This window comes from Hemiscyllium ocellatum, chromosome 47 (assembly GCF_020745735.1).
Source record: "Hemiscyllium ocellatum isolate sHemOce1 chromosome 47, sHemOce1.pat.X.cur, whole genome shotgun sequence".
Taxonomy (NCBI): domain Eukaryota; kingdom Metazoa; phylum Chordata; class Chondrichthyes; order Orectolobiformes; family Hemiscylliidae; genus Hemiscyllium; species Hemiscyllium ocellatum.
The window spans coordinates 15721937-15740254 of NC_083447.1; the positions used below are offsets into that span (position 1 = coordinate 15721937).

The 18318-nt window shown below is 57.5% G+C and overlaps 1 protein-coding gene across 1 annotated transcript; it reads left to right on the forward strand.

The window, feature by feature from the left end:
* The first annotated feature begins 198 nt into the window (after positions 1–198).
* On the forward strand, positions 199–17692 carry spred3 (sprouty related EVH1 domain containing 3). Its single transcript, XM_060856029.1, has 6 exons — positions 199–387; positions 3997–4165; positions 10324–10385; positions 11040–11201; positions 11365–11439; positions 17012–17692. Exons 1-6 carry the CDS (start codon positions 199–201, stop codon positions 17690–17692), a joined length of 1338 nt encoding a protein of 445 aa, XP_060712012.1.
* The last annotated feature ends 626 nt before the right edge of the window (positions 17693–18318 follow it).

Below are 18318 nucleotides of genomic sequence, written 5' to 3' on the forward strand. Positions count from 1 at the left end.
GGTGCTGGAAAAGCACAGCAGGTCAGGCAGCATCCAAGGAGCAGGAGAATCGACATTTCGGGCAAAAGCCCTTCACCAGGAATAAGTCTCTGTGTGTGTCTCTCTCTCCCCCTTTCTCTCTACCTCCCTCCTATCTCTCCCCTCTCCCTCCCCTCTCCCTCCCCCCCATCCTGGTGCTCCGCTCTCTCTCACTGGGCCATGTCTTTCCCTCACAGTGACGTGGTGCGAGTCCGAGCTGTAGTGATGACCCGCGACGACTCCAGTGGGGGCTGGGTGCCGCTGGGAGGGCCCGGCCTCAGCCACGTTGTGATCCGCCGGATCCCGCACTCCGACGAGAGCGGCCAGCTCCGCTTCCTGATCCAGGGAGAGAGGATCCGGGATCAGACGGTGAGTGTCTTGTCACGGGTCGCGCCGCGGTCTCGGGGGAGACGTGACGGTGGGGAGCGTTGCGCCTCTGTCGGGATTGGATTCGGGTGAGGGGTGGATCCGGAAGGGGAGCGCGGACAGAAACATGACCTTGGACTGCCCCACCCCCTGAAGCGGTGGATGACCTCTGGGGGTGGTGAGGTGAAGGGTGAAGCAGCACCCCCCCCCCCGCTGGTGCACAGCAAGATCCCACACACAAACAGCGCGCCGCCATGGTGACACAGGCTTTTCCATCAGCCGAGGGATTCAGGCGTCATTCTCCTCACGAGGCTGCTATTTGCCCCTCCAATGGGGCGGGGGGTAGATGCTCTCGGGTGCCTCACCTCACCGGGACTGGCGCAGTCTCCCTCTGCCCGTGCGCCAGAGTCACCAGCGGAGGGTGGGACTCCCAATTCCAGGGAAGAGGCTCTGACTTACTGTGAGAAAGGTGGCAATCAGAAGGCAAGGGGAATAGACATTGAGGTGCCAATACCAGGGCAAAGCTTGCAGAAAAGATTTACAAGGATGTTGCCAGGGTTGGAGGATTTGAGCTTTAGGGAGAGGCTGAACAGGCTGGGGCTGTTTTCCCTGGAGTGTTGGAGGCTGAGGGGTGACCTTATAGAGGTTTACAAAATTATGAGGGACATGGATAGGATAAATAGACAAAGTCTTTTCCCTGGGGTCGGGGAGTCCAGAACTAGAGGGCATAGGTTTAGGGTGAGAGGGGAAAGGTATAAAAGAGACCTAAGGGCCAACTTTTTCACACAGAGGGTGGTACGTGTGTGGAATGAGCTGCCAGAGGATGTGGTGGAGGCTGGTACAAGTACAACATTTAAGAGGCATTTGGATGGGTATATGAATAGGAAGGGTTTGGAGGGATATGGGCCGGGTGCTGGCAGGTGGGACTAGATTGGGTTGGGATATCTGGTCGGCATGGATGGGTTGGACCGAAGGGTCTGTGACTCTATGGCTGGGGATGGGGTGGTGTGTGTGGGGGATGGGGAGGGGGTGGTGTGTGTGGGGGACGGGGAGGGGGTGGTGGGTGTCTCGGGGTCAGGGAGGTGGTGTGGGGGACAAGGAGGGGGTGTGGGGGATGGGGATGGGATGGTGGGAGCGTGGGGGATGGGGTGGTGGGTGTCTGGGGGGTGGGGAGGGGTTGTGGGCGACGGGGAGGGGATGGTGGGTGTCTGGGGAATGGGGAGGTGGTGTGGGGGATGGGAAGGGGGTGTGGCAGAGGGGCATGGGGAAGGGATGTGGGGGGTGGGGATGAGGCGGTGGGGGTGTGGGGGGGTGGAAGGGGGTGGTGAGGGTGTGGGGGATGGGGAGGGGGAGGTGGGTATGGGGGATGGGGAGGGATGTGGTGGGGTGTGGGGGATGGGGAGGGGGTGGTGGGGGATGCGGAGGGGGTGGTAGGGTGTGTGGGATGGGAAGGGGGTGGTGGGGGATGTGGAGGGGGTGGTGGGGGATGTGGAGGGGGTGGTGGGGGTGTGGGGGATGGGGAGGGTGTGGTGGGGGATGGGGAGGGGGTGGTGGGGATGTGGTGGGAATGGTGTGGGTGTGGGGGATGGGGAGGGGTGATGGGGGGTGGGGATGGGGGTGGTGGGGGTGTGGGGTTGGGGTGGTGGGGGGTGTGGGGGATGGTGTGGTGGGGGTGTGGGGGATGGGGACGGGGTGGTGTGGGTGTGGGGGATGGGGAGGGGTGATGGGGGATGGGGACGGGGTGGTGTGGGTGTGGGGGATGGGGAGGGGTGATGGGGGATGGGGATGGGGTGGTGGGGGTGTGGGGGATGGTGTGGTGGGGGTGTGGGGGATGGGGTGGTGGGGGTGTGGGGGATGGGGAGGGGGTGGTGGGAGATGCGGAGGGGGTGGTAGGGTGTGGGGGATGGGAAGGGGGTGGTGGGGGATGTGATGGGGTGTGGGGGATTGGGAGGGGATGGTGGGGGATGTGGTGGGGGTGGTGGTGGTGTGGGGGATGGTGAGGGGGGTGGGGGAAGTGGATGGGGTGGTGTGGGTGTGGGGGATGGGGAGGGGTGATGGGGGGTGGGGTTGGGGAGGTGGGGGTGTGGGGGATGGTGTGGTGGTGGTGTGGGGGATGGGGAGGGGGTGGTGAAGGTGTGGGGGATGTGGAGGGGGTGGTGGTGGTGTGGGGGATGGGGCGGGGTGGGGAGGGTCGTGGGACATGCTCCTCAATGACTGACGGATGTCAGCTCCCATCTCCGGCGTTGGGGCAGTGGGCTGTACCACGTGATCTGGGTTTCACCACGTACCAAGGAATTCCTGCCGCCAACAGTCGTGTCTGGCTGCGGCTGGGAAAGGGTTAATGTTGCGGTGGCATTGCCGTCCTCCCCCTCTCCCCCCCCCCCATCACAGTCTGATGGCCTGAAGGGAGCTGGCATCTTCCACACAGCTCTAGAGAACCACACAGCGCGGGGACAAGCCCTTCGGCCCAACAGGTCCATGCCGACCAGGCTTCCTAAACCGGAGTAGCTCCTCCTGAGTAGTTATTGCCTTGCTGGTGAACGGGATTGAAACATCATGTGAGCTCAGAACCTCTTCTGTTTAGCCTCCTCAGTCTTCCTCCCTTTCCCACCGATCATTAGGGCAGGCCCCGCGTACAGTGCGACAAAAGGCCCAGGGCTGGTGGAAACGACCACACCGACCTGCTGGGAACTGGGTTGGAGGAATAAAACCAGCAGCCCCTCTGTCACCCGATCACATCCCACCGATGTCCTGGGCCAACGTTACAGAACTGAGCTCACTCAGCATTCGTTCAGAGTTGTCAGCCCCTGGTTTAAGATTCAAAAGGAGCAGATGGATTTTCAGATACAGATCTGTCCAGATCTGGTTGTACGGATAGGAAAGGCTTGAGGGGCTGAATGGCCTCCTCCCCTTCAGATGTGACCGTTCCTCCCCACCCCTTCCATCCAACTCTGACCTTTGACCTTCCCTTTTCTCTGGCTCAAAGATGGGAAGGCTTGGTGGATTAGCCATGGCAAATCCAGGGTTATGGGGATAGGGTGGTTCTGGGTGGGATGCTGTTCAGAGGGTCGGTGCGGACTCAATGGGCTGAATGGCCTCTATCTGCACTATGGGGATTCGATGACTCTTCTGATGGCACGATGGCACGGTGGCACAGTGGTTAGCACTGCTGCCTCACAGCACCTGAGACCTGGGTTCAATTCCTGCCTCAGGCGACTGACTGTGTGGAGTTTGCACGTTCTCCCCGTGTCTGCGTGGGTTTCCTCCGGGTGCTCCGGTTTCCTCCCACAGTCCAAAAATGTGTGGGTCAGGTGAATTGGCCATGCTAAATTGCCCGTAATGTTAGTTAAGGGGTAAATGTAGGGGTATGGGTGGGTTGCGCTTCGGCGGGTCGGTGTGGACTTGTTGGGCCGAAGGGCCTGTTTCCACACTGTAAGTAATCTAAATTCTTTTTGCCAGTTACGTTAGGCGAGAGATTAAGGAGAAGGTGATGGATGCACAGTAGGGAATTGGCTAACAGTGGAATAATGGAAGGTCCACATATTGTTGTGTGTATTTGACAGGTCACATAAAATAGGAATTCTTTCCCAATTCTGCCCTCATTCCCTACAGATCATCCTGGAATGTGGCTTGAAGAAAGACCTGGTTTACAACAAGGTGAATCCCATCTTCCACCATTGGAAAGTCGACGACCTGAAGTTTGGCCTCACCTTCCAGAGTCCAGCCGATGCCATCAGCTTCGAGACGAGCATTAAGAGCTCCATCGAGGAACTGCTGGAAGGTAGCTGCCCACACCCCCACCCCACCCTACCCCACCCCAACCCTTCGAATCAAAATATCCGCAGCCCAGCTCAGAGGGAGAGCGCGTTTAGCACGCTCTCTGGCAGACCATTAGACTCACGCTCAAAAGATTTCTTAGTATCCCTTCGGCCCAACAAGTCCACACCGACCCTCCAAAGAAAACCCATCCCAAGCCCATTCCTCATTACTCCACACTCACCCCGACTAATGTCACCTAACCTGCACTTCCCTGAACACTACGGGCAATTGCCCATGGCCGATCCACCCTAGTCTGTATATCTTTGGACTGTGGGAGGAAACCACGCAGGCAATGTGCAAATTGCACTCAGTCACCCGAGGCTGGAATCGAACCCGGGTCCCTGCGACTGTGAGGCAGCAGTGCTAACCACTGAGCCACCGTGTCTGTGCCAGGGTACCGAGAACAATCCAAGGCCGCAGTCATTCCCGAAGTCAGGATTGACTTTAGGATGTTGGTCTGTGAATCCCAGGGCCCAGCACTAGACTGACAAAAGCTCAGTGTTTCAGTGTTAGCCTCTTGAGTTAAGGGACCAGTGCTCCAGTGCTAATCCTGTCTGACTCCAGGACTCCTAACCAAACAGCCCGAAAACAGTGCACTCAGCTCCCAGCACAAGTGCAGAATGGGGCTATAAAATAGTAACCCAATGCTCAGATACTGGAGTCTTAATGTGAGAGGTCAGTGGGAGGAGTTGGACCTCCAACTAAAGCACCAAACTCCATCATGTTCACCAACAATCCTCAGGCAGCACCTTTCCAAACCCACGACCACTTCTAGAATCTAGATTGATAGATACTTGATGTCACGAGGACTTAAGGGCTACGGGGAGAATGTGGGTAAGTGGAGTTGAAATGCCCATCAGCCATGATTGAATGGCGGAGTGGACTGGATGGGCCGAATGGCCTTACTTCCACTCCTATGTCTTATGGACAAGGGCAGCAGATACACGGGAACACCAGCCCCTGCAAGTTCCCCTCTGAGCCACTCATCATCCCGACTTGGAAATATATCGCCATTCCCTCACTGTCGCTGGGTCAAAATCCTGGAATTCCCTCCCTCAGGGCATTGTGGGTCAACCCACAGCACATGGACTACAGCGGTTCAGGAAGGCAGCTCACCCCCACCTTCTCAAGGGGGGCAACTAAGGACGGGGCAATAAATGCTGGGCCCAGCCAGCGACACCCACACCCCACAAATGAATAGAAAAATACTGTTAGGCCCTTGGTTCCTGGCCTAGTGTTGGGACTTTGTGTTAAGTGTAGGGTTAGTCAGATCTGAGGTTCAAGTGCTGGTGTATTGGCTTCTTGAACAAGGGGGATAGGTGTGGGGGATTGGAAAACCCAGTCTTCAACATAGTGTAGGCCATTTGGAATTTAGGCCCCAAAGCCATAATGTGGGCCGCCCAGTGGGATCCAAATATTAATGCCTCATGCTGAGGTTTGGCGTCCTACTCTAAAAGCTCAGGTCTGAAGGACTTTCTTCTTGAACTTAATGATCCAATGATAGAATATTTAAATACCCAACTGTAACATCACGGGGTTGATCATCCAACAGCCACAGCCTCCTGTGAATGCATTTGAATCCCCATCAAATGGCCTTGTGTCAGAAACGTATAGAAATATAGACATAGAAACATAGGAGCGGGAGTTCCGGCCTGTGGCCTGTTCCACCATTCAATATGATCATGGCTAGTCATCGACCTCAATACCCTAACCCCGCCCTCCCCCCACATCCCTTCATCCCATTAGCCACTAAAGCTATATCTACCTCCTTCTTGAAAACACAATGATTTGGCCTCAACCACCTTCTGTGGTAGTGAATCCCACAGGCTCCCCACTCTCTGGGTGAAGATATTTCTCCTCATCTCAGTCCTAAAAGGTTTACCCCTTATCCTTAAACTATGACCTCTGGTTCTAGACTCCCCCCACCATCAGGAACATCCTTCCAGTATCTACCTTGTCTAGCCCCTGTTAGAATTTTATAGGTTTCTCTGAGAATCCCCCTCGTCCTTCCAAGCTCCAGTGAGTACAATCCCAACCAACTCAACCTCTCCTCACACGTCAGGGCTGCCATCCCAGCATCCAGCCTGGTAAACCTTCACTGTAGTCCCTCCATAGCAGGAACATCCTTCCTCAGATAAGGAGACTAGAACTGCACACAATACTCCAGGTGTGGCCTCACCAAGGCCCTGTGTGTCATTGCAGTGAGACATCCCTGCTCCTGGACTCGGATCCTCTCGCTGTGTAGGCCAACAGACCGTGTGTCTTCTCTACTGCCCGCTGCACCCGCACGCACTTGGTGGGCCTGTGTAACAATGACCATGAGACTCGCTTTTTAATCAGAGAATTCTATCATGTATTGGGTTGTGAACTCTCTCTTTCCCCAGGATCTTAACTATTACTTTCAGTGACTAATGCACGAGGGGTGAAAATGTGTTGCTGAGAAAGCGCAGCAGGTCAGGCAGCATCCAGGGAACAGGAGATTTGCGTTTCGGGCATAAGCCCTTCTTCAGCTTATGCCCAAAACGTCGTATCTCCTGTTCCTTGGATGCTGCCTGACCTGCTGCGCTTTTCCAGCAACACATTTTCAACTCTGATCTCCAGCATCTGCAGTCCTCACTTTCTCCTCGATGCACGAGGGGTCCCAAGTCTCGTCAACCATTCCCCCCATCTCAGTTACAGCCACTCAGATAAACATCTGCCTTCCTTTTTTTGCTAATCTCACCTTTACCTTCGTTGTACTGCACCTGCCATGAATTTGCCGGTCCGAATCACACTGCAACATCTCTGCAGCCTCCCCGCAGTTCCCCTCCCTCTCCCCCGCCCGGCTTTGTGTCCTCTTCAGATTTTGAGATCTGAGCTTCTGTGTGAAGTTTGTCCTGGGCTCCCACATCTCGACCATGGCAAGTGATGGAAATTTCTCTTTACTCTGTCTGAGAGTCTCAATGCACTATATTACATTCTGATGATTGATACCTCCCACCAGCTGGACCCCAGCTCCTCAGTGTTCTTCGATATTCTGTTAGGGATGTGATTCTCACCCTGTGTTTTCTGAAGATACTCGCATTTCCTGGGCTCAGTCACAGCTCACCTTCAGCTGGGAGCTCTGATGCTCAGTGACAGTGGGTAGCTCACCAGGTAAATCCCCTTCACCCAAACCCCTCAGTCAGACTCCAAACTGTTTTCCCCACAGTGAAACTGTGTCCAAACTGCTGACTGAGATTCCACCTCGTAACTCACTCCTGGGTGTCTATTATCACGACCAACAGCATAAGGTACTGGATTTGTAGTATGGAGTGCGGTGGGGAACTGGGCTCGAAGTAAGGGCTGCTGGGCCTGAGGTGTAGGGAGCTGGGCCCGAGGTGTAGGAAGCAGGGCCCGAGGTGTAGGGAGCCGGGCCTGAGGTGTAGGGAGCCGGGCCCGAGGTGTAGGGAGCCGGGCGCGAGGTGTAGGGAGCCGGGTCAGAGGTGTAGGGAGCAGGGCCCGAGGTGTAGGGAGCCGGGCCCGAGGTGTAGGGAGCCGGGTCAGAGGTGTAGGGAGCCGGGTCAGAGGTGTAGGGAGCCGGGTCAGAGGTGTAGGGAGCCGGGTCAGAGGTGTAGGGAGCTGGGCCCAGGGTATAGGGAGCCGGGCGCGAGGTGTAGGGAGCCGGGCCCGAGGTGTAGGGAGCCGGGTCAGAGGTGTAGGGAGCCGGGCGCGAGGTGTAGGGAGCCGGGTCAGAGGTGTAGGGAGCCGGGTCAGAGGTGTAGGGAGCAGGGCCCGAGGTGTAGGGAGCAGGGCCCGAGGTGTAGGGAGCTGGGCCCAGGGTATAGGGAGCCGGGTCAGAGGTGTAGGGAGCCGGGTCAGAGGTGTAGGGAGCAGGGCCCGAGGTGTAGGGAGCTGGGCCCAGGGTATAGGGAGCCGGGTCAGAGGTGTAGGGAGCTGGGTCAGAGGTGTAGGGAGCCTGGCCCGAGGTGTAGGGAGCAGGGCCCGAGGTGTAGGGAGCCGGGTCAGAGGTGTAGGGAGCAGGGCCCGAGGTGTAGGGAGCCGGGCCCGAGGTGTAGGGAGCCGGGCCCGAGGTGTAGGGAGCAGGGCCCGAGGTGTAGGGAGCTGGGTCAGAGGTGTAGGGAGCTGGGTCAGAGGTATAGGGAGCCGGGCCCGAGGTGTAGGGAGCCGGGTCAGAGGTGTAGGGAGCCGGGCCCGAGGTGTAGGGAGCCGGGTCAGAGGTGTAGGGAGCCAGGTCAGAGGTGTAGGGAGCCAGGTCAGAGGTGTAGGGAGCAGGGCCCGAGGTGTAGGGAGCTGGGTCAGAGGTGTAGGGAGCAGGGCCCGAGGTGTAGGGAGCCAGGTCAGAGGTGTAGGGAGCCGGGTCAGAGGTGTAGGGAGCCAGGTCAGAGGTGTAGGGAGCCAGGTCAGAGGTGTAGGGAGCCAGGTCAGAGGTGTAGGGAGCCGGGCGCGAGGTGTAGGGAGCTGGGTCAGAGGTGTAGGGAGCAGGGCCCGAGGTGTAGGGAGCCGGGTCAGAGGTGTAGGGAGCCGGGTCAGAGGTGTAGGGAGCCAGGTCAGAGGTGTAGGGAGCCAGGTCAGAGGTGTAGGGAGCCGGGCCCGAGGTGTAGGGAGCCGGGCCCGAGGTGTAGGGAGCCAGGTCAGAGGTGTAGGGAGCCAGGTCAGAGGTGTAGGGAGCCGGGCCCGAGGTGTAGGGAGCCAGGTCAGAGGTGTAGGGAGCCGGGCCCGAGGTGTAGGGAGCCAGGTCAGAGGTGTAGGGAGCCAGGTCAGAGGTGTAGGGAGCCAGGTCAGAGGTGTAGGGAGCCGGGCCCGAGGTGTAGGGAGCCGGGCCCGAGGTGTAGGGAGCCGGGCCCGAGGTGTAGGGAGCCGGGCCCGAGGTGTAGGGAGCAGGGCCCGAGGTGTAGGGAGCCGGGCCCGAGGTGTAGGGAGCAGGGCCCGAGGTGTTGGGAGCCAGGTCAGAGGTGTAGGGAGCCGGGCCCGAGGTGTAGGGAGCCGGGCCCGAGGTGTAGGGAGCCGGGCCCGAGGTGTAGGGAGCAGGGCCCGAGGTGTAGGGAGCTGGGTCAGAGGTGTAGGGAGCCGGGCCCGAGGTGTAGGGAGCCGGGCCCGAGGTGTAGGGAGCCAGGTCAGAGGTGTAGGGAGCAGGGCCCGAGGTGTAGGGAGCTGGGTCAGAGGTATAGGGAGCCGGGTCAGAGGTGTAGGGAGCTGGGCCCAGGGTATAGGGAGCTGGGTCAGAGGTGTAGGGAGCTGGGTCAGAGGTGTAGGGAGCAGGGCCCGAGGTGTAGGGAGCCGGGCCCGAGGTGTAGGGAGCCGGGCCCGAGGTGTAGGGAGCTGGGTCAGAGGTATAGGGAGCCGGGTCAGAGGTGTAGGGAGCTGGGCCCAGGGTATAGGGAGCTGGGTCAGAGGTGTAGGGAGCTGGGCCCAGGGTATAGGGAGCCGGGCCCGAGGTGTAGGGAGCCGGGCCCGAGGTGTAGGGAGCCGGGCCCGAGGTGTAGGGAGCTGGGCCCGAGGTGTACAGACAAAAGAGTGGATAGTGATGTGGCTGGAGGGTGGATGGGAGGGATTAGTAGCTGCCAGTGGGTTGTGTGTGAGGCCTGGTGTGTGGGGGTTGGGGTAAGGACATTGTTGAAGTTGATGTTGTGTCCAGAAGGCTGGAGGTTTCACAAGTTGGAAAATGAGGTATTAGATTAGATTACTGACAGTGTGGAAACAGGCCCTTCGGCCCAACAAATCCACACCGACCTCCGAAGCACAACCCACCCTATCCCTACATTTACCCCTTACCTAACACTACAGGCAATTTAGCTTGGCCAATTCACCTGACCTACACATCGTTGGACTGTGGGAGGAAACCGGAGCACCCGGAGGAAACCCACACAGACACGGGGAGAATGTGCAAACTCCACACAGACAGGAATTGAACCGGGTCCCTGGCGCTGTGAGGCAGCAGTGCTAACCGCTGTGCCACCGTGCCGCCCTCAAGCTGTTGTTCTTACAGCGTGAGGGATAGGGTGCTGGGCCCGAGCTGTGGGATGCGAGGGGGAGCCAGGCCTGGAGAGCAGGGTGCTGGGTCTGGGGAGTAAAGAGCTGACATCTCTGACCTTCACTTCTCTTCTGCCGTTTCCCTCCCCTCACCCGACCATCACCCAGGGTCTCTGAGCTCCTCGTCGTCTGCACACAGTGAGGCTGGTGCTCCAGAAGACCTCACTGCAGTAAGTAAGGCCACAGAGAGACACGGGCTCTTTCCTTCCTCAGCCTCTGGGGGCAGTGTGGGGTGGGGTGGGGTGGAGATAGTCACAGGGCACAGTGTGATGGGGCTGGGAAATGGGGGCTATGGGGGACTGCCACAGTGCGGTGGGGGGAATGAGGGGTGCGTTGTGGGGCACTCTGTGGCACAGGGGGTAATGGACAAAACATTGGGGGGAAATGGGGAGACACTGAGGTGGGGGAAGGGATTGGGGGCACACTGAGGGGGAGAAGGGGAAACTTGGGGGAGGGGAGATGGAGAAGGGGGTCAGCCTGAGGGATAGGGGGAGAGAGGGGGCACTGAGGAGCGGGGAGATGGGGGCACACTGGGGTGAGGGGATGTAGAGGGGAGGGGAACCCTGAGGCAAGGACTGATGGAGGGAGTGGTCACACTGGGACGAGGGAAGATAGAGAGGGGACACGGTGGGGTGGGGTGTTGGTGGGGGTTTAACACCAGGGAGATTGAGAAGGGGTTGCTTACTGGAGATTTGCCCTCTCGGGTGGTTGGGGTTGGGGTTGGGGTGTCTGAGTGCCCCCCAGGATGGAGGTGTGTGTTTCTCTGGGGTATGTGGTGGGCCATTCCTCCCATCTAACGAGCCCTGTTTCCCCCTCTCCCTCAGACACTGACCGACAGCGAGTCCTCAGCCAATAGCCAGAAGGAGATGCTGCCAAAACATGTCACCATAGTAACCAGCCAATCCTCATCCAGCTGCTACATCTGGTCCCCAGCTTCCGATCACTTCCGGCTTGGAGTCACACCGGGAACTGCACATCCCAACCAGGTACGGGGAGGGGTGGGGGGATGGGCTGGATACTCTCCATCATATACCCCCTCACCCCCCCAGTCCTCCAACCCCAACACCACCACCACATCCCCCAGCCCCACATCCCCCTCACCCCACACCACCTCAACTCCACCCCATCACCCCCCTCCTCCTCCTCATCTCCACCCCATCACCCCCCTCCCCCAATCCCCCAACCCCCAGTCCCCCCACCCCTCACCCCTCCCCCAAATACCCAGCCCCTCTTTCCCCACCTCTCACCCCCCCATCCCTCCAACCCCTCTTTCAGTCCTTCAACCCCTCTTTGCCCAACACCCACCCCTCCCCAATCCCCCAATCCCTCTTTCACCATCCCTTCACCGTCCATCCCTCCAAACCTCACCCCTCCCCAAATCCCACCCCCTTCCCAAACCCCACCCCCTCTCCCAAACCCCACCCCCTCTTTCCCCACTTCTCAATCCCCCCAGTCCCTCCAACCCCTCTCTCAATCCCCCAATCCCTCTTTGCCCATCCGTCACAATTCCAATGCCCCCCACCCCACCCCAACTCTTCTTTCCCCACCCCCTCATCCACCAATCACCCCATCCCTCATCCCCACACCCTCATTCCTCATCCTCCACCCCCGCACACACACACCCTCCCCCAACCCCTCCACCCTCCAATCTCCCTCACCTCCCATCCCCTCATTCCCCCACTCACTCCCCCCGGACCTGTTCACAATACTCTCGTTGGGATCTAACTATAGCTTTACCAAGACCCAACATTACTTCATGTCTCTTGTCTTTGATGTCCCTGTTCATGAAGGCCAGGAGACCATTTGTTTTGCTAATTGCGCCCCAAATGTGTCCTCCCAATAGCCCCCACCCCAACCACATCTCCCCATGTTGTCAAAACTCTAAAGAAATAAATCTTGAATAAACTTCACTCCAACAGTTGCAAGTGTTGATGACAGTAAAGTTCAAACTGCGAGTGGAGGGCTGTTTTTACTCCCCTGTCCTACATGTGGAAGAGCCCGAATGCACATCTATGCCTGAAAGGGACAGGGAATTCTGCGCCCAACCTATCCCCCAGGACTAAGTGGATGGGCTGAAGGGACTGGGGAGAATGGATTCAGCTACAGTTTTGCGCTGTGCCCATTGATGGTGCTGCTGAGCACATGGGGAAACCATTGCCCTCTGCAGGTACTTGCCGGAAGTGTAGCTGTGGGCCTGGTCCATTCCCAGTAAAAAATGAGGTCTGCAGATGCTGGAGATCACAGCTGCAAATGTGTTGCTGGTCAAAGCACAGCAGGTTAGGCAGCATCTCAGGAATAGAGAATTCGACGTTTCGAGCATAAGCCCTTCATCAGGAATAAGAGAGAGAGCCAAGCAGGCTGAGATAAAAGGTAGGGAGGAGGGACTAGGGGGAGGGGCGATGGAGGTGGGATAGGTGGAAGGAGGTCAAGGCGAGGGTGATAGGCCGGAGTGGGGTGGGGGCGGAGAGGTCAGGAAGAGGATTGCAGGTTAGGAGGGCGGTGCTGAGTTGAGGGAACCGACTGAGACAAGGTGGGGGGAGGGGAAATGAGGAAACTGGAGAAATCTGAATTCATACCTTGTGGTTGGAGGGTTCCCAGGCGGAAGATGAGGCGCTCCTCCTCCAGCCGTCGTGTAGTTGTGTTCTGCCGGTGGAGGAGTCCAAGGACCTGCATGTCCTCGGTGGAGTGGGAGTTTCTGCCGGTGGAGGAGTCCAAGGACCTGCATTTCTGCCGGTGGAGGAGTCCAAGGACCTGCATTTCTGCCGGTGGAGGAGTCCAATGGTGAGTCCGCTGCACCCGATGTGGCCTCCTCTATATTGGTGAGTCCGCTGCACCCGATGTGGCCTCCTCTATATTGGTGAATCCGCTGCACCCGATGTGGCCTCCTCTATATTGGTGAGTCCGCTGCACCCGATGTGGCCTCCTCTATATTGGTGAGACAGGCCGCTTACTTGCGGAACGCTTCAGAGAACACCTCTGGGCCGCCCGAACCAACCAACCCAATCACCCCGTGGCTCAACACTTTAACTCCCCCTCCCACTCCACCGAGGACATGCAGGTCCTTGGACTCCTCCACCGGCAGAACACAACTACACGACGGCTGGAGGAGGAGCGCCTCATCTTCCGCCTGGGAACCCTCCAACCACAAGGTATGAATTCAGATTTCTCCAGCTTCCTCATTTCCCCTCCCCCCACCTTGTCTCAGTCGGTTCCCTCAACACAGCACCGCCCTCCTAACCTGCAATCCTCTTCCTGACCTCTCCGCCCCCACCCCACTCCGGCCTATCACCCTCACCTTGACCTCCTTCCACCTATCCCACCTCCATCGCCCCTCCCCCTAGTCCCTCCTCCCTACCTTTTATCTCAGCCTGCTTGGCTCTCTCTCTTATTCCTGATGAAGGGCTTATGCTCGAAACGTCGAATTCTCTATTCCTGAGATGCTGCCTGGCCTGCTGTGCTTTGACCAGCAACACATTTGCAGCTGGTCCATTCCCAGTTCATTGGAGTCAAGTGTTGGAAGTCAACAGTCCCTTAGGCCCCCGTCAAATTGGAGAGTGGGTTCCTGAGGAGCCAGGAAAGCAGGGACAGCCGCATTAGCTGACAACCAGACTGGTTGTATGCCTCACTGAGATCTGGTAGACGGAAGTCAGTCATCTATGGAAGCCATTCAGCCTGTCTAGGCTATCCCATCCCTTCAGAAGAGCTCTCCAATTGATCCCAATCCACACTTCATAAAGGCCGCCTCCCATTTAGGAATCTGCTTCCAGCATCGTTTCAGGTAGTGTGTTCCAGGTCACAATAACTTCCCACAGGAGAGAAAAATCCTCCTCTTTTCTTGCCTGGTAACTCCAGCCTGTCTTATTGGTTACTGACCATCACACCAATGGGAAAGTGCACTTCCTCTTGAAACCTATTTTCACTCGATTAAGTCACTGGAGAGGCATTCCCCTAAAACCGGCGGCGGTGAGGATCATGTGGTTATGGGGAAACCGTTCTGGCACAGACAGAGGCCTGGTGCAGGCTGGGAAGATGAGCAGCCATTTCTCTGCCCCCCACCCCCTCCCCCCCAGGACAGGGGTGGGGTGGGGGTGGCAAAAGCCTCACTACTGTCTCAACGTTACCTCAGGTGTGTCCAATATCGCGGGTGAGGAGGGCGAGTGGGGAAGGAGTGGGGTGATGTGAGTGGGTGGTGGGGCAGTGAAGCGGGTAGGGAGTGAGAGTTGGGGGTGGGCTGGGAGGGGTTTGGGAGTGGGGAGTGTGAGGGTGGGGTGATGAGAGGGGTGGGGGTGGGGAATGATGGGTTTGGATTTGGGAGTCGGGGAGTGAGGGAATGGGAATAGGGGTTGGGAGGGTGGGAGTGGGGCAGGGGTGGGAAGTGAAGGGTTTGTGGGTGGAGTGGAGGCTGGGGTCTGAAAGGTAGGGGAGTGAAGGGGTGGGATGGTCAGGGGGTGGAGAGTGAGGGTTTGGGGTGGGAATGGGGGTGTAGAGTGGGAGGTGGGGGGAGTAAGAGGATGGGGTGGTGAGAGGCATGGGAGTGGGGGAGGGGAGTGAAGGGTTTGGATCTGCGAGTGAGGGTTGGGGAGTGGGGGTTGGGAGGGTGGGGGTGGAGCGGGGGTGGGGAGTGAAGATTTTGGGGGTGGACTGGGGGTTGAGGAGTGAGAGGTGGGGGAGTGAGTGGGTGGCTTAGTTGGGGGTGGTCGTTTAGGGGTGGTGAAGGTGATGGGAGTGGGGATTGCGGAGGGAGAGGGTTGGGGTGGAGAATGAGGGGAGGGGGGTGTGGGAGTGGGGGTTGCAGAGTGAGGGGGGCTGGGGGTCGGGCGTTGGGGGGGGAGTTGGGATCGAGGGGAGGTGGGTGAGGAGGGACGGGGGGGGCGGAGGTCAGATTTCTCTGGTGCTGTAGTCAACGAGTCATCCACAACTGACATCACCTCAGGTCATCAGCATGAACTAACCCAGCCCATGGTCATGTGGCTACTTTGGGATCTTGCTGTGCACAAAGGAGTTGCCCCAGTTGCTAACCTTTCAGCAAAGCAGCATGGGGTCCAGGTTGTAAGGGGAATCTGTGAGGGTGGGGGTTTGTGATGAATGTGTGTGTGTATTTGGATGTGAAGGAGTGTGTTGGGTAAAGAGTGTGGTGGTTATGGGGGGGTCTGGTTTGGGGGTGGGGAGGCTGTGGGAAGTGTGGGGGATGCATGCTGACGGTCTTAAACCGTGTAAAGGTGGATAAATCCTTGATCAGGTGATTCCCAGAACCCTGTGGGAAGCCAGAGAAGTGATTGCTAGGCCTTTTGCTGAGATACTTCCATCACCGATAGCCACAGGTGAGGTGCTGGAAGATTGGAGGTTGGCTAACATGGTGCCACTGTTTAAGAAGTGTGGTCAGGGAACTACAGAAGGGTGAGGCTGATGTCGGTGGTGGGTCAGATATCAGAGGGCATTCTGAAGAATGGGATTTACTTGCATTTGGAAAGGCTAGGACTGATGAGGGATAGTCAACATGGCGTTGTGTGTGTGGGAAATTGTGGCTCACTAACTTGACTGAGTTTTTTTGACGAGGTGATCAGGAAGACAGATGAAGGCAGACGTTGTCTACCATGGACTTTAGTAAGGCGCTAAACAAATGCACTGGTTCGTAAGGTTAAATCACATGGGATCAACTAACCAATTGGATACAAAGTTGGCTTACCAGTAGGAGAGGGAGAGAGAAGGTGGTGATAGAGTGTTGTTATTCAGCCTGGAGGCCTGTGACCAGAGGTGTGCCACAAGGATCGGTGTTGGGTCCACTGTTGTTCGTGATTTGCACGGACTAATGGATGAAAGTACAGGAGGCATGGTTAGAAAGTTTGTGGATGGCACTAAAATTGATGGGGTAGTGGACAGCGAAGAAGGTTATCTCAGACTACAACGGGATCCTGATCAACTGGGCCAAGGAATGGCAGATAGAGTTTAATGCAGATAAATGCGAGGTGTTGCATTTTGGTGAGACTAACCAGAACAGTCAGTGGTCAAGTCCTGGGGCAGTGCTGTCGAACAGAGAGACTCAGGAGTGCAGGCACATTGTTCATCGAAAGTGGACTCGCAGGTAGACAGGGTGGTGAAGGAAGTGTTTAGCATGTTGTCTTCAGTGGACAGAGCACTGAGTATAGGAGTTGGAACATCATGTTGAAGCTGTACAGAACATTGGGGAGGTTACTCGTGGAGTACTGCGCCCTGGAAAAGATGCTAACAAATATTTACAAAGATATTACCGAGGCTGGAAGGTTTGAGTTATAACGAGAGGCTAGATAGATTGGGATACTTTTCTCCGGAGTGTCAAAAGTTGAAGGGTGACCTTATAGAGGTTTATAAAATCATGAGAGGCAAGGATAGGGTGAATGGGCAAGATCCTTTTTCCCCCAGGGTAGGGGAGTCCAAAACTAGAGGGCATAGGTTTAGGGTGAGAGGGGAAAGGTATAAAAGAGACCTAAGGGGCAACTGTTTCACGTAGAGGGTGGTATGTGTGTGGAATGAGCTGCCAGAGGAAGTGGTGGAGGCTGGTACAATTGCAACATTTAAGAGGCATCTGGATAGGTATATGAACAGGAAGGGTTTGGAGGGATATGGGCCGGGTGCTGGAACATGGGACTAGATTAAGTTAGGATATCTGGTCAGCGTGGAGTGGTTGGACTGAAGGGTCTGTTTCCGTGCTGGAAGAGGGTAAGGAGGAGGGAGTTGGCAGGGGATGGGGTGAGGAGGCTCTAGAAACTTGTCGCATTCCTCTCCCTCTTCCCCCACCCCCCACCCCAACCTTCCCCAGGTCCAGAGCCAGCCGCTGCAGGGCAGCAGCTCGAGAGCGGAGGATGAGGGGGAGAACGCTAGGCCGTGCAGAGACCCCGGGCCGGCGAAGGGTTACGAGGATTACCGGAGAGCGGCGCTGGGCGGCCGGGAGGCTGGCAAGGTGGACCTGCGCGTGCACTTCGCGAAGGGTGAGGGGCAGGCAGCGGGGAGCCCGCGATCGGAGTGCCCGCTGAAGGAGGCGAAAGGCTCACCGGCCTGTCACATCGACACGGTCCCCGTGAGCGTCCTGAAGAAGGGGAATGGAGGTGGAGGTGGAGGTGGAGGAGGAGGGCCCAGCGCAGTGGGCGATGAGGATGCGGCTCCTTCCCGCTGCATTTACTGCCGGGACGTGTTCCAGGACAACGGGCCTGGGAGGTGCCGGGACGCCCCAGATCCAGCAGATCGGTGTGTTCGGCAGCTCAGCTGCATGTGGTGTGCGGAGTCCATGCTGTACCACTGTATGTCTGACTCTGAGGGCGATTACTCTGACCCCTGCACGTGCGAGGCAGGTAGCCGTCACCATCTGTGTGCCCGCTGGCTGGCGCTCCTCGCCCTGTCTACTGTCGCGCCCTGTATGTGCTGTTACCTACCCCTGAGGGCCTGCCATCACTGCGGGCAACGCTGGGGATGCTGTGGAGGCAAGCACAAGGCGGTGCGGTGAATGGCCTCAGCCCCTCCATACAACCCCTCCACCAGATGACACCCTCACCCTGATCACCCGCTCCCTCCTTACCCCTCACCTCTCAATCCCCTCCCCACCTCAGTGCCAACCTCAATGCTCACCCTATTTGCTTCCTCACCTCACAATTTACCCCTCACTCCCTCCCCATCAGATCCTTCCCCTCATTTGATTACCCTCAGCCCATACCCACACTCACTTAGCCTCACCTTCACAACCTCACCATCAACACCCTACCCAGCACACAGCGTTGGCAGGGGACTGCGGTAGCAGAGGGGGGAAGAAATGACGGGACTCAGTAATGAGCATCGACAGCGGGAGAGAAACATACAGAGAGAGGGACAGGGTGCAGCAACACCGGCTACAACAACAACACCGGATACAACAACAACACCGGATACAACAACAACACCTGCTACATCAACAACACCTGCTACATCAACAACACCTGCTACAACAACAACACCTGCTACATCAACAACACCTGCTACAACAACAACACCTGCTACAACAACAACACCTGCTACAGCAACAACACCCGCTACAGCAACAACACCTGCTACAGCAACAACACCTGCTACAACAACAACACCTGCTACAGCAACAAC